This window comes from Mustela erminea, chromosome 11, assembly GCF_009829155.1.
Source record: "Mustela erminea isolate mMusErm1 chromosome 11, mMusErm1.Pri, whole genome shotgun sequence".
Classification (NCBI taxonomy): domain Eukaryota; kingdom Metazoa; phylum Chordata; class Mammalia; order Carnivora; family Mustelidae; genus Mustela; species Mustela erminea.
In genome coordinates, this window is record NC_045624.1 from 55622409 (window position 1) to 55641123 (window position 18715).

An 18715-nucleotide genomic window follows, 5' to 3' on the forward strand; every position below is an offset into this window, starting at 1 on the left:
TGAAGAGATATCTGTACTTCAATGTTTATTGCAGAATTACTTACAATTGTCAAGGTACAGAAACAAACTAAATGTCCATCAACAGGGGTGCCGGGGTGGCTCAGTCATTAAGTGTCTGCCTTTGGCTCAGGTCATGATCCCGGGGTCTTGGGATAAATCCCTGCATTGGGCTCCCTGCTCAGCAAGGGGGTCTGCTTCTTCTTCTCCCACTCCCCCTGCTTATGTTCCCTCTCTCATTGTATCTCTCTCTGTCAAATAAATAAATAAAATCTTTAAAAAAATGTCCACCAACAGATAAGTGGGTAAGAAAATGTGGTGTATATATGTGTATGTATATATATATACACAAGAGAATATTATTCAATCTTTCATAAAGAAGAAAATCTTGTCTTTTTTTAAAAAAAGATTTTATTTATTTATTTGACAGAGAGATCACAAGTAGGTAGAGAGGCAGGCAGATAGAGAGGAGGAAGCAGGCTCCCCACTGAGCAGAGAGCCCTATGTAAGGCTCGATCCCTGGACCCTGGGATCATGACCTGAGCTGAAGGCAGAGGCTTTAACCCACTGAGCCACCCAGGCGCCCCAATCTTGTCTTTTTTGATAACATAGACAAACATAGAGGGTATTACACTAAGTAAAATAAGCCAGACACAGAAAAAAAAAACATTGCATGGTATCACTTATTCTGACCACTCCCCCACGGAAAAAAAAGTAGCCGAACTTGTAGAAACAGAGAATAATAGTGATTGTCAGGGGCTGGGGGTGGGGGGGAGGGGAAAAGGAGATAGGGTAATAAGGAGAGGTTGATAAAAGGTTTTAAACTTTCAGTTACAAGATGAATAAGGTTTGAGGATCTAATGTATTACATGATGACTATAGTTGACAATACTATGTTATGTAATTAAAATTTGCTAGGAAAGTAGAATTTAAGTGTTCTCACCAAACAAAAGAACAAAGGTACAAACAAAAAGTATGTAAGGTGATGAATGCATTAATTTCATTTCATGCAAGGAATCATTTCACAATGTATACATATATCAAATCATCACATTGTACACTTTAAATGTATTAAAATTGTGTCGACCCTATTTCAATAAAGATGAAAAAAATTTTAAAAGCTTTATTTTCTCCCTTGAGCTAACACAATCCTATGGAAAATCTCAGGAGAAATTTTCTTTGAGTTGTTTGTTTTTCAGTGTTTCAGTGATTATTAGTTGGGTGAATATACAAAGCGTTTCTCCTCCCAAGAGTTATCTTATTTACTGAGCTCATGAATAACCTGACTGAGGGAAGTGATATGTAGATTAATTGGACAATAGTTATACCATATGGCAGGAGCACATGTAAACTTCTCCTTAAAAGCTTACCTTCTTTCTTAAAATTGTAAGAGCAACATTGTGCTTTCTGATTACATGGGATTAAAAAAAAGTACATGCATATAATCCTAGTCCTTTAACCCTACTCTTGTGTACTTTTTAATTTTTTACCTCATTTCCTAGAAGGGCATTTACACAGGCTTCTGAGGCATCACAGATGGCTGTGAGATCATGTCCTCCTTCTAGAGCCAACACCACGTGTCCATCAGCCAATGTCATCAACTGCTTCGTCAAATGACCAAAGCCTATCATAACACAAAGAGAATATTTCAAAGTATTAAAAGAGAATATTACTAGAATCTAATATTGATTGAGCTTTTATTGTGTGTCCTTTCTCAGCATCTTCCATGGGTGAATTCATTTAATACTTACAATAACTTAATAAATCAGATTCCGTTATTGTCTATATTTTACAATTGTGGGAACCAAAATCTGAGATCCCACAGCTAAGACGTTTAACAACCAAAATTTATACCAAACAATATGGCTCATTACCAGTGCACAGTAGTGCCTTTCACAGCACATTCTATATGTACCTGGATGAAAAATTTGATGGCATTTGGCAAGTGTTAATAAGGTAAATAATTTCCTTTGGTTGATTTTTGTTTCTTGTCTCCATCATGTCTTACCTTATTATAAAAGGAAGTTGGTTTTTTTACCTATCACCTCAAATTACTTAACTATCACATTAGATTATTTTTTTTAAATGAAGCTTTTTTTTTTTTTAAAGACTTTATTTATTTGACAGACAGAGATCACTAGTAGGCAGAGAGGCAGGCAGAGAGAGAGAGAGGAGAAAACAGACTCACCCGCAGAGCAGAGAGCCCCAATGCAGGACTCCATCCCAGGACAGTGGGATCATGACCTGAGCCGAAGGCAGAGGCTTTAACCTACTAAGCCATCCAGGTACCCCTATCATATTAGATTTTTATAGATATAATTTTTATTATAAAATAGTTGATAAATGGGGGCGCTTGGGTGGCTCACTGGGTTAAAGCCTCTGCCTTCAACATAGGTCATGATCCCAGGGTCCTGGGATTAAGCCACGTATTGGGCTCTCCACCCAGCGGGGAGCCTGCTTCCCTTCCTCTCTCTCTCTGCCTACTTGTGATCTCTGTCTGTCAAATAAATAAATAAAATCTTTTAAAAAATAGTTGATAAATGTAAAAAATAAATAACACCTATATATATATATATATTATAAAGTATAATGATATGAGAAATACCTGTTCACTCACCTTTCAATTTAAGGAAAATAATGTCAGTAATACTCTTGAAGCCCCTTGTGTATTTCTATTCATATCTCTCCTCCTCCCTTTGGGAAATTAGGATCTTGACTTTGTGTTGATAATTCCTTTGCTTTTTTTTTTTTTTTGAACTTTATAAAAATGGTTTTATATTTTCACAACTTGCTCTTTTCATTCAATATCTTGTTAGCTCACCTCTGTTGATAAATGTAGCTATAGTTCTGTGCTGTCTAGTAGGCCATATTATGAGTATAAAAGAATTTATTTACCCAATCTCTTGATGACGGATACTTGGATTTTTATTACAAAACTCCAAAGCTTTGTTATTAAAAACAATGCCTCCAGAACATTTTTATAGCACTTCTGTAGTTCACATGTGCAACAGTGGACTAAAACCATTATGGCTTAAAATCTGCTAAATAATACTAGATTATTTCTTAAAGGCTATAAACTCTACTCTGAGAAGCAGTGTATGTAAGAATTCCAGTTTAGTCACATCCTTGCCAATGTTTGGTACAATTTGCCGAGCAAGTGAGTCAATAATGGCATCTTACTGTGGTTTCATTCAGTTCTAGGAGGGACCTTACTATTTCTACATTGAATTAAAGCTTTTATTATAAATAGATGTTAAATTCGTTTACACCAAGATGAGATTTTTTCCTATAATTTCATAGTTGTTGTGAGTCACATTAATTAGTATTTCTAATTTTAAGCCATCATTAAATTTATGGAGTATAATAAGCTTTATTGTGATGTAATTATCTATTTTGTACACAGCTGAAATTGTTTTACTACTGCTTTGTTTATGATTTTTTTTAGGATTTTTTTCTATGTTCATGAATGGGCTTAATCTATAATTGTCCAGTCCTGTATTGGCCATGTTGAATTTGATGTGGTCAGGATCACCTTTTTATTATATGATCGTAAAAAGTTGGGTAGAAATCTCCTGGAAAACCATTTGAGTTTCGTGGGTTTTGAGGAAGACTTTTAACTATTGATAGAATTTCTTTAGCAACTATAGGGCTACTTATGCTTTCTGTATCTTCATAAGTTATATTTTTCTAGAAATTTATTTAAGTGTTCAAATTTATTGAACTAAAGTTATTTATTTATTATCTTATTTTGAAATTCCAATTAGATGTATGTGGTCATGGTCGTTATATTCTCAATGTCTCTTAAGCTTTATTTCATATTTTTTGTCTCCTTCTGTCCTGAATTATAAGTATTTTTATTTCATATCTACCTTCCAGTCTTTCTTTCTCCACATATGTCTAATCTACTGTTTAACATTTCTATTGGTTATCTTCATTTCAGTGATTATACTGTTGAATTCCAGCTGCTTTATTTGGTTAGATTCCATAACTTTTTAGTTATTTTATAGTTTCTTACTCTTTGCTCATGGTTTTAGTTCTTCCTTTTATTTCTTTACCCATAATTATTTTATATTCTGTATCTGTTATTTTAAGTCTTTATGGCTTAGTTATTACTATTTGTTGTTTCTGCTGATTCATCCTCATGATATCTTAATTCTCCTCTGTTATCTATCTATCTAGCTACCTATCTCATACACATGGAACTTCCAATGTGAGAAGTTTTTGAAGACTGAACTGAACTTGATATCTATTGTTGAAACCTGGATTGGGTGTCATTTTGTTTGCCTCTACTGGATGGCTGGGATACTATCACTAGGAGAAATTTAAATTCTTAGATTGCAGGGACTTTTTTTTTTTTTTTTAAAGATTTTTTTATGTATTTATTTGACAGAGGGAAATCACAAGTAGATGGAGAGGCAGGCAGAGAGAGAGAGAGGGAAGCAGGCTCCCTGCTAAGCAGAGAGCCCGATGCAGGACTCAATCCCAGGACCCCGAGATCATGACCTGAGCAGAAGGCAGCGGCTTAACCCACTGAGCCACCCAGGTGCCCCGGGACTTTGCTTTTTTAATGCACAGTTATTGTAAATGTGGACCCCTAAAAACCTGATTACAAATAATCATGTAAAAAACAAGATTTCCCCCCCTTTTGTTTTCATTGCTTTTTCAATTCCCTCTATTCATAGCTCTAGCTTAGATATATTTGTTGTTTTTAGAGAATTTTTTTTAAAGATTTTATTTATTTATTTGACAGAGAGAGATCACAAGTAGGCAGAGAGGCAGGCAGAGAGAGGAGTAAGCAGTCTCCCTGCTGAGCAGAGAGCCTGATGTGGGACTCAATCCCATGACCCTGAGATCATGACCTGAGCCGAAAGCAGCGGCTTAACCCACTGAGCCACCCAGGCACCCCATATTTGTTGTTTTTATTCAGCAGTATTTCCTCTTCCATTAACCCTTTTTCTTAGAGTTGGCCCTTTCTTATTCCTTTCTTTATGCTGTTCTCCAATAAAACTTCTCCCTTCAGAGGCCCAAGGCTTTGACTCCCTTTTTCAGCAGTAGTCTATTAATAATGTTCAAGCGCTAGCCAGTAGAAGACTTTGTGATAGCCCAGGGCAGCCAACAGCCACAGTATTTGCTTACATTCCTTCATCTTTTTGGAAGTCATTCATAAATTTAAAAAAGTAGTTTTGCTATTTTCATGTAGCAGTGTTTCAGGATGTATAGGCTGCCAAATATAAATATCTCTCATTCAAATTTAAAAAATTTTAAAATTGCATCCAACTTGCCCAATTTTAAGGACAAGTGCAAAAAAAAAAAAGATAAAGGAAAATAAATAAAACTATGTGTTCAATATGGCATTTCATTTTTTTTTGTTTTGTTTTGTATTGTGATTTACTTACAAAATTTCACCAAATAATAGTAAGTACCTTTAAAAAATTGGCATTAGTCCTATAAAGGACATTAAGGTATTCTTAAGCCTACAAAAATTGCCTTAGTACCAATGTTCTTAGGCATATTATTTTAACTAAAATCTGACTCCAAAGCCCACATATAGTTTCTGATTCTACACATTCAGTTTGAAGTATAATCTAATTAGATTGACAGGAGGACCCAAGCAGTCCTATCAACGTCTATAAGAGGTGTATGTTAGGCTACTGATCACATCCCTCTAGCTGTACCACCATTTATTTATAATGGGACAACCAAGTTACTCTATTGTGCTAAAATATGATTCTTCTGGAAAAACAAGGAATTATCTAGATAAGCTAGACTGGTCAATAGGGTGAGGAAAAAGTGGCTGTCAGTAGTGGCTGTCAGTAGTGAAAAATGGTTTCATTTCTTTGAACTTTTTCCTTTTCTGGACTCCTTATTTTTTTCTGATTTTGAAGGCTTTGAAGATTTTGGTTTTTTTTCTTGCTCATTGCACCAGTTTCCATAGAGTCTTCATCAGACTGAGTGTTATCTTTATTTAACTCTTCATTGTTTTCAGAATCCAGTCTCCCGTTTGTCAGAAATTGGGATACATATATGTGGAATTGAATGCAAGTGACACTCTGGAGTAAGAATAGTTTCAAGGACATTGTTGTTGAATCAGTGAATGATACCAATATCACCAGCTTTTATTCAACCTCTCAACATGGGTCAAGTGGAGCAGCCCATTCAGTAAACACAAAACATATTCTCACCATGGATGAAGTTGATGGCATGTCAGGAAATGAGGACAGGAAAGAACCCAGGAATTAATTGGTCTGATAAAGCATATAAAAATTCCCATTATTTGTATGTGCAATGATAGAAATCATCCCAAGATTCAGTCTTTGGTTCATTATTGCTTTTATCTTCGCTTTCAAGGACCCTGAATTGAACAGATTAAGGATGCTATAATGTCTACTGAATTTAAAGAGGGTTTGAAGATCCTCCTTCTGGCTATGAATGAAATAATTTTGGGAGCCAATCAACTTATCAGACAGGTTTTACACAATGTGAGGATGTGGTGTGCATGAAGTAAGGCACTGACCTATGACCAGGTCAGGGATGATTCTCACAGAGCCAAAAAGGATATCAGACTGGGCTCATTTGATGTTGCCTGGAAAGTGTTTGTAGCGGGAGAGGAGACTGCTCATTTGCCACTTGTGGACAAGTCAGTTCTCTTTTTTCAAGATCATTCAACAACACCCCTCTTTGTCCAGAGAACTACATATGCGTGAAGCTTTCAGGGGGTAACATGAAAAAGCACCTGATGCTTTTAAGCAGAGCAGCAAATAGCATATGTGATGATGACCTAGTGGACCATCACATGCAGAGTAAGCAAATCCAGAGTCTTCTGCCCACACAGGCTATTTATGCCAGTGTTCTTCCTGGAGAGTTAATGAGGAGGTACATGACCCAGTTTCCTACCTTCCCAAGCTGGTTGGGGAAGCACTCATTTACCAGCAAACATGATTGTATTGTGAAGGACCCAGCACTGCACATGAGTCTCAGAGCTTATTTCAGAAAAAGGACTGTAAATGTGGATTATCTGTCACATAAAAGGAATGCACTTGTCCAGTCCATGCATAACCTCACAAGGGGTAGGAGTACAGGATTATTATTGCTCTTATAGATTCCTACTACCTGATGAAAGAAGACTTTGAGAATATCATGGAAACTGACAGCTGGGTAGTCCTAGTCCCTTCTTCAAGCTGGATCACAAGGTGAAAGCAGCCTTCAAAAGAACTTACAATAAGGAAGTCTACCTTAGTCCATATTCACTTCAGGCAGTAAAGACACCCAGACACAGCACAGGCCTGGCACTGGCATTTCATTTTTTTTTATATGCTTGAAGAACTTGCAAGGGATAAACATTTAATTTTTAAATCAATTATATTTTTGATAATTAATGGACTATTTTTTAAGAGCAGTTTGGGTTTAAAGAAAAACTGAGCAGAAAGTACAGAGTTCCCATGTACCTCACTGTCATTTCCTCTAATACTAATAGCTTGCATTAGTGTGGTACATTTGTTACAAATGATGAGCCAGTATTGATGTATTACTGTTAACAAAAGCCAGTGGTTAGGATTCACTCTTTGTATTGTATGGTTCTGTGGGGTTTGACAAATGTATAATGTCATGTATCTACCATTATAGTATCATATAGTATAGTTTCACTGTCCTAAAAATCCCGTTCTCTACCTATTCATCCTTCCTCTCCACCACCAAACACTGCAAATTGATTACCTTTTTTGTCTCTGTAGTTTTATCATTCATTTGTCAAATTTTTTAGCTTCTTGTTATCCATTCTACAGTACAAAGAACAATTTTTTCATTTTCCTTCATTTGTATGGTACTTACAATATTTAGAATATTTTAAATCCATGTAAATGTGAAAGAATAATCTTGAATATGGAAGTGCACACTCTGCAAGCCTGCCTGAGCTACTTTCAAACCTGATCTCTGTTCTTTAAAGCACTGTGGTCTTTGTTTGAAAAGAAAGGAATTCTCAGAACAAAGTTGATAGAACTAAATGAAAGCTTCTCAAGTATTGAAATGACTAGACCTCCCAACCAAACTTAGTTTCTTTAATTTTGGAACAATAGAATAATATAATCTTCATCTTTGGAATGCACTGAGATATCCACCCAATAAGCTGTAACTGTCCAGAATTTCAGTTCTGCTCTAGCACTTGAGGTTAGCCAAAAATAGATTTCACTTCCCCACTGCCGTGAAGCACTTCATTGTTGATTCTATCCACTTAGCTATTTTGATAGAAGTCAAAATGGTCGTTTTATAATTACTGTATGTTTCTAAATAGCTGGCAAAAATTATTCTAAAAAGTATTTCAAAATTAGATAAAAAACTCTTTTCAGGTATTTTAATGTTCCTCGCTTTTTATGGACCTCATGATGATACCAATAGGACTCTTTTCCATGGGCCACTCAGAAATGAGTATGGCCATACTAAACTCCCTATATTCTTATATGATTACTATAAAAAGAATGCTAAGCTTTCCGAAAACATGTAATGCAAAGTTTTGTTATCTAATGCTTAGAAATGTTCAAAGCTAATGGCACGTAGTAACTAGTTCCATTCCAGAAAATTTAAAAAGCAAGAAATACTCAGAATACTTAGAGGCAAAAAGGCAAATATTTCTGCTAATCATATTGTTAAATATTCAGAAGTTTTTTACTATACTCTAAACCAGGGCTATAGTGAGAACTTAAAACACACAATAATAATAAATTGAACCAGTATGCCATATCTTTCATACTAAACAATTGAGCATTTAGTTATCTAAAGTCATTACTGAGCAGATCAAATCACATGGATTTAGAAAAAGAGAGAGAAAGCCTCAAATCTGATTTAAGTTCACTCTTTCCCCTGGAAATAAAAAAAAAAAAAAGTCCCATAAAACACCAAATTTAGATGGGATAGTAAAAAGTGGAAGGAAAGAATGGAATGAAGCTAATCTTTGATCTCTATCCAAATTCCTCTTTCTTCTACCTACAGGGTTTATTTCCATTCACATGTTAGCCATGTGATTTTGAGCCACAGACTGAAGCAGCTGAACTTTTGAGTTATGCATGCACAAAAGATTCAAGTGAAATAAAGAAATGAATTTCTGTGCCCTCTCTTCTACTCCAAGTAAGGAATTCAAGAATAACTTTTTAGCCTTGTTAACCGGATTTCTACTGTGTCCATTACTGTTGTACGTATATATATATGAGGTACTTAAAAAGCCAAGTATGGCTATTAATGTCAAGGTATTATTTATCAGGACATGTGAGATAAAAGTTTCAGTGGTGTGCGTGTGTGTGTGTGTGTGTGTGTGTGTGTGTGTATAACATTTTTAATAGGCATAATTGCAAGTTGCATTTAGTACTTTCTACTCCAATCTTCACAAAAGCTCTCCCAGCATGTTACAAGAAACTTAACCTGAACAGTTGAAAAATTATACTGAGACCATAACTAGCAATATAAAATATAATATAAAAACTATATTGTTTTTATAAGGGGGTTGGAGTGTCCTGAGTGTCAGCGCTATGGGAAAGAAGTGATCAAGTGGAAAAACGCATCTATATAACATGCTGCATCTCGGGCCCAAACCATCACCAGATAGGGTGATATCACCAGACAGAACAGGTTCTTAAGGTCTACATATATACCCTTAGCTTCTGGATTATTTGTGGGGGGATTGGGGGTAGAGCTTAGGAGCCTGTGGAGTAGCAACATGGGCAGGCTCAGGTTAGTTACTGAAATTGGTATATATTCACTGAAAATGAGACTTGACAGTCTTCCCCACTACCTTACTGCACTGACTAAAACAGAATTCTGTAAGTAATATTTTTTCAAAGTGAAATTTGGCACCTTACACTCTTGAGGAAGTCTTCCAGAACGAGGCTTTAACAAAGTACTAACACAACTATACTACTTCTACTACACTAAAGAATCCTGCATGCAGCCTGGCTGTTTCAAAAAGCATTAATTTAATTTAATCTAATCAGCATTAAATTACAAGAATGAGAATGAAGCTACATTGTAACAAGTCATTTCTTTTCATGACCAGACAGCTGAAGTGGTAACTACCAAGAATGAAATGCCACTGAGAAGAGAATTGGAAGGACATTTTCACTTAGAAATCCTGTTCAGTTCTGTTGATTTACTAGAAGCAAATAAATTGTTTCCGAAAAGAACCATATAGTAAGTTGTAAATATGGCTGTGGTTCAAATTATCAGTTTCAATTTTATTTCCTGATATTCTATGGGTTATTACTCCTGGATATATGTCATATTGTGTCAGCATTTTTATTAGTTCAGAAAAGTTGTTCGAAATGAAAAGTTGCTCAAAGGAGTCTGAACAATTAAACAATACAATTAAAGTGTATTTAATAACCAAGTTATAGGTCAAAAAAGGATTCGTTCTTCAAAAGTATGTCTCAAACACTTCTAATGTTTCCCAAATAATTCCCAGATATAGTGGTAGTGAAAGGAAATACTAAGTAGCTTTATTTTAATTTCCATAAAAAAACTATTTTGAACACCAATATTAATACAAGTTCATTGTAGAAAATTTGGAAAATAATAGAAAATAATGAATAAACAGTAAATAAAATAGTATTTTATATCTATGTTGTCTTATATAAATGTATTATCTAATAATAAATAATAAATAAAATAGTAGTAAAATAATTGTAATATATACAATTATAAATCCATAGTTCTACCAACCAAAGATTAGCCAATTCTACTTTTGTGGTATTTCATGTTTGTTGTTTTATTTTAAAAATAAAGCAGTATCATATTATAACTTTTTTAAACTTATACTCACAAATGTCTGTAGTGAGAAACATTTTTAAGTCCTTTACAATATTATTTTGAATGTATTAGTATAACAATAATACTCTGTTTTAGATATTTAAGTTGTTACTAGGTTTTCAGTTTTGTATATGATTGCAAATAATATCCTCTTGTATGGTTAAAGTGACTACTTCATAGCATTTATTTGACACCAGTATTATTATATATTATTTTATAATGGAAAGAGACCTGTTCTTTTCACCGTCAACTTTTCTCTCCTTTTTTTAACTTTTCTTATCAGTGGTGAGATAAACATTAATAGTAAAGCATATAAAGGAAAAAAAAAGAACAAAGTTCCCAAACTCTATATATACTTCATTTGTTTAGATGTATTCAACAATGCCTGTTGTGGATAACTGAAACATTATTATCAAAGCCCAGGGAAATGAGATATACTCCCAGATAACCTGTTTCTTTTATGAAATTACAAAAACTACTGAATTGGAATTCTCTAGGGAAGTTAAGATGGAGAGAATTCTGTTGTACAATGAGGAGCTCTCTCCAACCCACAATTTAGTTACCATTGCTATTCTGCCATCCTGTAATACATTAGACTCTAGAATCAGCAACCAACTACCAGAGAAAGTACCTGGGTCATGATTCACTTGGTTATACAGACAGACTATCTGGTTATACAGACAGACAGACAGACACACGCGCGCGCACACACACACACACACACACACACACACACGACACAAAGTGATTGATTAGACAAGTAATTTTATTCCTACTTATATTAATCTCTTAACTTTACTGATGTCAGTCCCCACTGCAAGTGTTTCTCCACAATTATTTTTTTTTCTGCTGAGGAAAGCTTCAAGTTAAAAAAAACAACCGGATGACAGAGGCAATCCTCACCCCCATATCCGTTCAGGAGAGGTAGTGGAGTACTGACAGCCTCTTTGAAATAGTGACAACCTATTATGTTATTGATTTATATAATTTTTGTAACTCTGATATAGTTAAAAAGTTTATTCATTTTTTCACACTTTAGTGTTACTCATTCATTTTTTAACAGTTTATTTTCATTTGGACCTGAAATGTTTGTGAAGACCTCATTGCAGATTCAATATCCTAGGGATCAAAGGAGACACAATTTTGTCCCATTTTAACTTGAAATTTAATTCTGCATATCTACTGGCATAATTTCTATAGTTAAGTCTAGAAAAGATCACTGAAGAATTACACACAGTTAAGTATAATTAGAGAAACTGTAGCCATTTTCCACTCTAAACCCCTTCATTATTAAGTTGCCATACTGTTCTTTGGGAAAATGCAGTCAAACTCAAGTTGAGAGAGAAGTTTGGGTAGCATGTGGCTGTCTCATGTATTGTGAGACTCTAGCAGGACTTCAAAGCAGAATCTGATTGTTACAGATGGGAAGAATGCTTTCCACAGAAATACCTTTTTAAGACTCATGGTGCTGTAATTCATATGGTAGGCACTTGTGATTCGTTCCTGATGATGCTGGGATCATTAAACTCACAAAACCATTGTCGCTACCATAAAATCCTTTCATCTATAGCCAAAAAGGTTTATTTCATGCAAATGAAAAATTTTCATTAAAGTATTACCTTAATAATGGGCAAATATATATATTTTCTGGTCATGTTTAAAATGTAAATTTATGAACATATTCTGAAGATTCATTTTATGTTAAGATCTTTATTTGATGTCCTCAGACTCTCTCCAAGTTCACTGAAACCGGAAATCAATTTTAGAAGAAATATGGAGATTATTATCATTAAATCTTTCAGTTGGCTTATTCTAAGCAGCCCTATAAATATTGCATATGTTTTAAAGAAGGTACTTTCAACTATTTCAGTCAAAGATAGTCTAGGAGATGAGTTTATACTCTCGGTATCTTTTGGAAAAAAAAAAAGAATAGTTGGTTTATATCTTAAAGTCTGAGACAATATAAAAACTTCAATGCCATTATTTCTGAAAAACAAAATCGGAGAACATTTATCTTGAAGAATTCCTGTAAATAAGATAGCATAACGGTTGACTGGCATTTTGACGATCCATCCATCCATCTATCCATCCATCCATCCATCCTCTATCTACCCATCCATCTCTCCATCTATAATCAACCTACAAATCAATAATTATTTACTAAATTCCTACTATGTGCCACAGTTTTATATATAAACTTGATATTTCAAATAGATATGTGAATTTGTTTTTTTCACCTGTAAATATAACTAAGGATTATCTTACCTCACAGATCTGAAATGAGTATCTAGTCATAAAAAGGCACATAAAAAAAAATAAGTACCATACATCAAACAGAGACTGGCACATAGCAGTTTTTAATCTTTTTTTAATATAAGATTTCAATCATGGAATTTTAGAACAAGAAATGAATTTTAAGATTATATATTCCAGACTTTTCGTTTTAAGGATGAGGAAACTAAGATCCAGGAAGGTGAATTATAAAGGTAACAGTTGACAATATAATTGGGTTGAGAACCCAAAGCTCTCAGTGAGTGTTTCTTACCATTCAGCCAACTCAATAGATATTAATACTGTCCATATTTTCAGACATGTTCTTTACTTCAAAAGGAACTTTAAAAAGAGTTCCTAGACACCAAATTGCTTTTACAAATCACTGCTTTGGTGTGTTAAATGTAAACAAACCAGAAACATGTGGATTAAATTTCCCTTAAAATCACAAATAAAAAACCAGTGAGGGAAAAAAAAAAAAGAGTCACTAGAAAATGCTTTTGGACATCATAGGGCCATTTCTTCCTACCCCTCAACAATTTTTTTTTTTTTTTTGCCAAACCCCAATTGTAATTTGATTTGCCAATCACTAGTTTTTACTGCTGTTTTAGATAATGCATTAAACACATGGGATTTATCCTCTCACCAATGCTCATGCATAACTGGCCAAGTGGGATGAAACAAGAGCAGAACAGACTCATGCTAAGCAATGATGATCCCATTACAGTAGTTTGCACTACTCAAATTCAACCCGTCTTTACTGAGCTCATACTGTAATAGTTAGGGAAATACATAGATTAATAAAATATAGTTCCTGACTCCAAGGAACTAAAATCTTAGAGGCAAGTAGAGATAAATAAAATTTAACATGAGAAAGATAATTGTTATAAATAGTTTTTTTAACAAAACTTAAGAGTTGGAAGATCCACATCTGCTAAGAGAAACTCAGAAGATAACAGGACATACTCAAATATTTACATGTTATACATTTGTCTATCTTTGCTTTAGCTTTTCATTTCTGATGCAAGAATAGTAATGTTGGTTAGTTTCAGAGAAATAATGTATGTAAAATGCATCCATCTAGTACTTGACACGTAGGCAGTATCAGTTAACTATTACTTCCTCACTCTAGGCCATTAACCCTCTCAATTATTTAACAGCTCTGTTAGATAAATAAGCAATATCACCTAGATGGTATCATGTTTTTCATTTATTTAGTTTTTCAACTAGTAAATCTAGTTCTAGAATACTCAATTGTGCTTACAAAGGATCATATATATCATAGTTCCAGTAAACAAAATAGGGACAGCAAAAATAAGTCTGGTGGACAGCAACTGGTGTTTCTAGACAATCCTGCTTTTTAAAACTTATTTAAAAACAGTAAATTGCCAAGAATTGATTGACACTTACAACATACAGCTTAGTACATGGTAGGTGTACAGTATTTGTCTACCGATAGAATGAGTGAATTTGGAATGAATATATTCAGGTGTACTTGATTGCACTGTAATTAGTAAGGTAAGCAAAATTCTCAGAATAACTACCAATAACTCTAATGACTCTTACTTTGTGTAATCCCTTTCTCTTTGAGTGTGGGTAGAACCTATGCGTATTATATATTCCTGTGGTATGGTAAAAGGATTTTTAAGTTGAATAAATAAACCGAAAGGAAATATGGGAAAGTGTTGAGCAGAAAGGGGGTGGATATTAACTTAATCATATGAACCCTTTAAGAGCAAAGAGTTTTCTCCAGCTGGTCCCATAAAAGGAAACTGGAGAGATAGATCTGAAGAATAAGAAATACCTGATGTATCATTATTGGTTTGAAAAATGGAGGGCATCATGTAAAATGGAATGATGGTAACTTTTAGCCAGCAAGGAAATGGGAACTTTAATTCTATAACTTCAAAAGACTGAATTTCAGGGGTGCCTGGGTGGCTTAGTCGTTAAGCATCTTCCATTGGTTCAGGTCATGATCCTGGGTCCTAGTATCAAGTCCCACATCGGGCTCCTTGCTCAGAGGGAAGCCTGCTTCTCCCTCTCCCATTCCCCCTGGCTGTGTCCCCTTTCTCGCTCTGTCTCTGCCTGGCAAATAAATAAATAAAATCTAAAAAAAAAAAAAAAAAGACTCAATTTCAGCCAGCAACCTGAATGAACTCAGAAGAAGCCTCTTCCATTAGAATCTTCAGAATAAGGGGCCAGCTTGGCCGATCTATCAGTCTTGCGAGACCTGAAGCAGAGAACTCAGTTGTGTCTCTCTAGATTTGTGACCTACAGAACCATGAGGTAATAAATGGGTGGTGTTTTAAGCTACTAAGTTTTCAAGTATCTCTGAAAGTACCTCAAGTCTAAGAAAGTTGAAACTACAATTAGACATCCTAAAATATTTATCCTGTGCAAGTCCTTGGACTTTGCAGAGATATTTCATTCAATCTTCACAGCAACCTCATGAGGTAGCTACAAGAATATAAAACTTTGTATAGAGGAGCAAACAAAGAGAAGCTGAGTAACTTTTCCCAGGTCACACAACTAGAATATAGTAACGTTAGGACTCATCTCAGGCTTTAGAGTCTGAAGCCTTCTATACTTAGATTACTGCCTGTTCAAAATAAGTGAAAAAAAAAAACCCAAATAATTTTTTAAAAAATAAAGCATGTTTACTTATCACTTAGAAGACAAGGTAAACAATGTGTGTCACCACGTGCCCAAAGTATTCAACTGTTTTCACCAGTTCTTCACCTATTTTCTCCAGTAAATGCCAAGTGTTAGTAGTTGAGCAGTAAGACAGGTACCTTGATAATGCTTGAACAAACTGTCTATTGGATCTGGGGAAGGTGGGTTGTTGGGAAACAGTAAGGTTGTGATCAGTTTTCGGTTGTGATGAGATTCTACAAATCAAGTCACTGATGCAGATTTCCCTTATTAGCCTGAACCAAAGCCAAAATCTGGGGGTCATTCTATTTAAAAGAATGTGAGAACTCCACTCCCGGATGAGCCTAAATTTATGTAGATTAGGGGACCTTTCTCAAGCAGAGTGAGTTCTAGAATTGTGGACTCTTCTAAAGAACTGAGGGCTCTTTAAAGAGGTATGATCACTGGACACACCTGGTTGGACACTGCAAGGCTTTTCTAATTAATATATCTTATATTTAAAAAGTCTGGGAGGTCTTACATGCCTGAAAGAGTATACAAGTTAGGAGAAGATTCTGATCATAGAGATAAGAAAGCACAACACCAGAAAACTCTAGGCTCACTCACATACAGCAGGGAGCTCAAAGTGCCAGTCACCCATCCACCTGTCATTAACTTTTTACAACCTTCAGGATTAAATACAAAGCCATAAAGACATGGTTTCTCTCTCCAACCCCATCTTCTACCATTGACCCACATTTAGTTTTCCCTTGACTTAGAGATTATAAGCTATACAATTTGATGAATCAAATGTTGCCCACAACATTTATGAGCTTGTGCTGATGAAATAACCTGTCCACGTTCAGTCAACGCCTACTCGTCTTTTATTTTATTTTATTTTTTTTAAAGATTTTATTTATTTATTTGACAGAGAGAGATCACAAGTAGGCAGAGAGGCAGGCAGAGAGAGAGAGGAGGAAGCAGGCTCCCCGCTGAGCAGAGAGCCCGATGTGGGACTCGATCCCCAGACCCTGAGATCATGACCTGAGCTGAAGGCAGCGGCTTAACCCACTGAGCCACCCAGGCACCCCTTACTCGTCTTTTAAATTCAGCACAAGCAACATCCTAAACCTTCTGTGAAATGTAAAATTATTTCTACATGCCGCCTTATACATATTGATCTCTATATACTCCTAATTCGTGAGTTTATCCTACCAGGGTATAAACAGGGGCAGTGTCTTGCCTGGCTTTGTATATCCTTTCTCATAAAGTGCTGGGAACTCTCATGTTAATTAAATGGCTGATATATAAATAGTAGAGTGACACAAAGCTGACTTTATGGATCTGGATGCACGTGTGATAAGACTTATTACAGAATAGGCTCTGTGATAAATACTTTAAAACTTATTTAATGCTCAACTCCCCCCACCCCTTCTCAACACACACATAGACAAAAGAAGTATTTACCGTTTTGACACTGTAGACATAACAAAACAAACATAGAGAGGTTAGATACATTGTACAAGGTAAAAAGCACAGGTAGGATTTGAACCCTCTCACTGTGGAGTCCCTGTTCTTAGACCATAATACCCAACCGTGTGTAATTAGAGTCTAGGATGATAAAGGCATACCTTGGAGATATCGTGGGTTTGGCTCAAGACCACTGCAATAAAGCAAGTCAAATGAACTTTTTAGTTTTCCAGTACACATTAAAGTTATTTTTACACTATACTGTAGTCTATTAAGTGGGCAATAGTAGCATTTCATCTAAAAACACAGTGTACATACCTTAAATAAAAACACTTCATTGCCAAAAAATGCTAACGACCAACTGAGCTTTCAGCAAGGCATTACCTTTTTGCTGGTGGAGGGTCTTTGCCTAGATGTTTATGGCTGCTGACTGATGGGCATGGTGGTTGCTGAAGGTTGGTGGTTTGGCAATTTCTTTAAATAAGACAACAGTGAAATTAGTTACATCGACGGGCTCGTCCTTTTGCAAATGGATTTCCCTGTAGCATGTGGTGTCTGATAGCATTTTCCCCAAGGAGAACTTCTTTCAAAACTGGAGTCAGTCCTCTCAAACCCCGTGGCTGCTTTACCAACTAAGTTTATGTAATCTTCTGAATCCTTTGTTGGCGTTTCAACAATCTTCACAGCCTCCTCACCAGGAGAGGATTCCATCTCAAGAAATCACTTTCTTTGCTCATCCATAAGAAGGCACTCCTCATCCATCAAGTTTTATCGTGAGACTGCATCAATTCAGTCCCATCTTCGGGCTCCACATCTAGTTCTAGTGCTCCTGCTAGTTCTACATCTGTAGTTACTTCCCCCACTGATGTCTTGAACCCCTCAGAGTCTTCCAAGAGGGCTGGAATTGACTTCGTCCAAACCCCTGTGAATGTTGGTATTTTGCCGTCTTCCCCCGAATCACAATGTTCTTTTTTTTTTTTTTTAAATTTTATTTTTTAAAATTTCTTTTCAGCTTAACAGTATTCATTGTTTTTGCACCACACCCAGTGCTCCACGCAATACGTGCCCTCCCTAATACCCACAATGTTCTTAATGGCATGTAGAGCAGGGCAACCCTTCCAGAAGGTTTTCAATTTACACTGCCGAGATTCATCAGAGAAATCACTATTTACGGCAGTGGCAGCCTTGTGAAAGGTATTTCTTATACAAGAACACTTGAAAGTTGAAATTACTCCTTGATCTACAGACTGCAGGATGGATGCTGTGTTAGTAGCCATGAAAACAACATCCATCTTGTTGTACATTTCCGTCAGAGCTCTTGGGTGACCAGGAGCACTGTCAATGAGCAGTCATGTTTCGAAAGGAATCTCTTTTTCTGAGCACTAGGTCTCAACAGTGGGCTTAAAGTGTTCAGTAAACCATGTTGTAAACAGATGTGCTGCCAGCCAGGCTTTGTTGTTCCATTTAGAGAGCACAGGTAGAGCAGAGTTAGCATAATTCTGAAGGACTCTAGGATTTTCAGAATGGCAGGTGAGTGCTGGCTTCAACTTAAAGTCAC

General features: G+C 35.6%; 1 protein-coding gene across 11 annotated transcripts in view; it reads right to left on the minus strand.

Moving 5' to 3' along the window:
• HDAC9 (histone deacetylase 9) overlaps nt 1-18715 on the minus strand; it is a 923925-nt gene that overhangs the window by 72560 nt on the left and 832650 nt on the right. For all 11 annotated transcript variants that reach the window (XM_032304495.1, XM_032304501.1, XM_032304493.1 and 8 more), the window contains one exon: nt 1488-1621. In XM_032304495.1, the coding sequence (XP_032160386.1) occupies nt 1488-1621 (134 nt within the window). The remainder of the gene's footprint in view (nt 1-1487; nt 1622-18715) is intronic.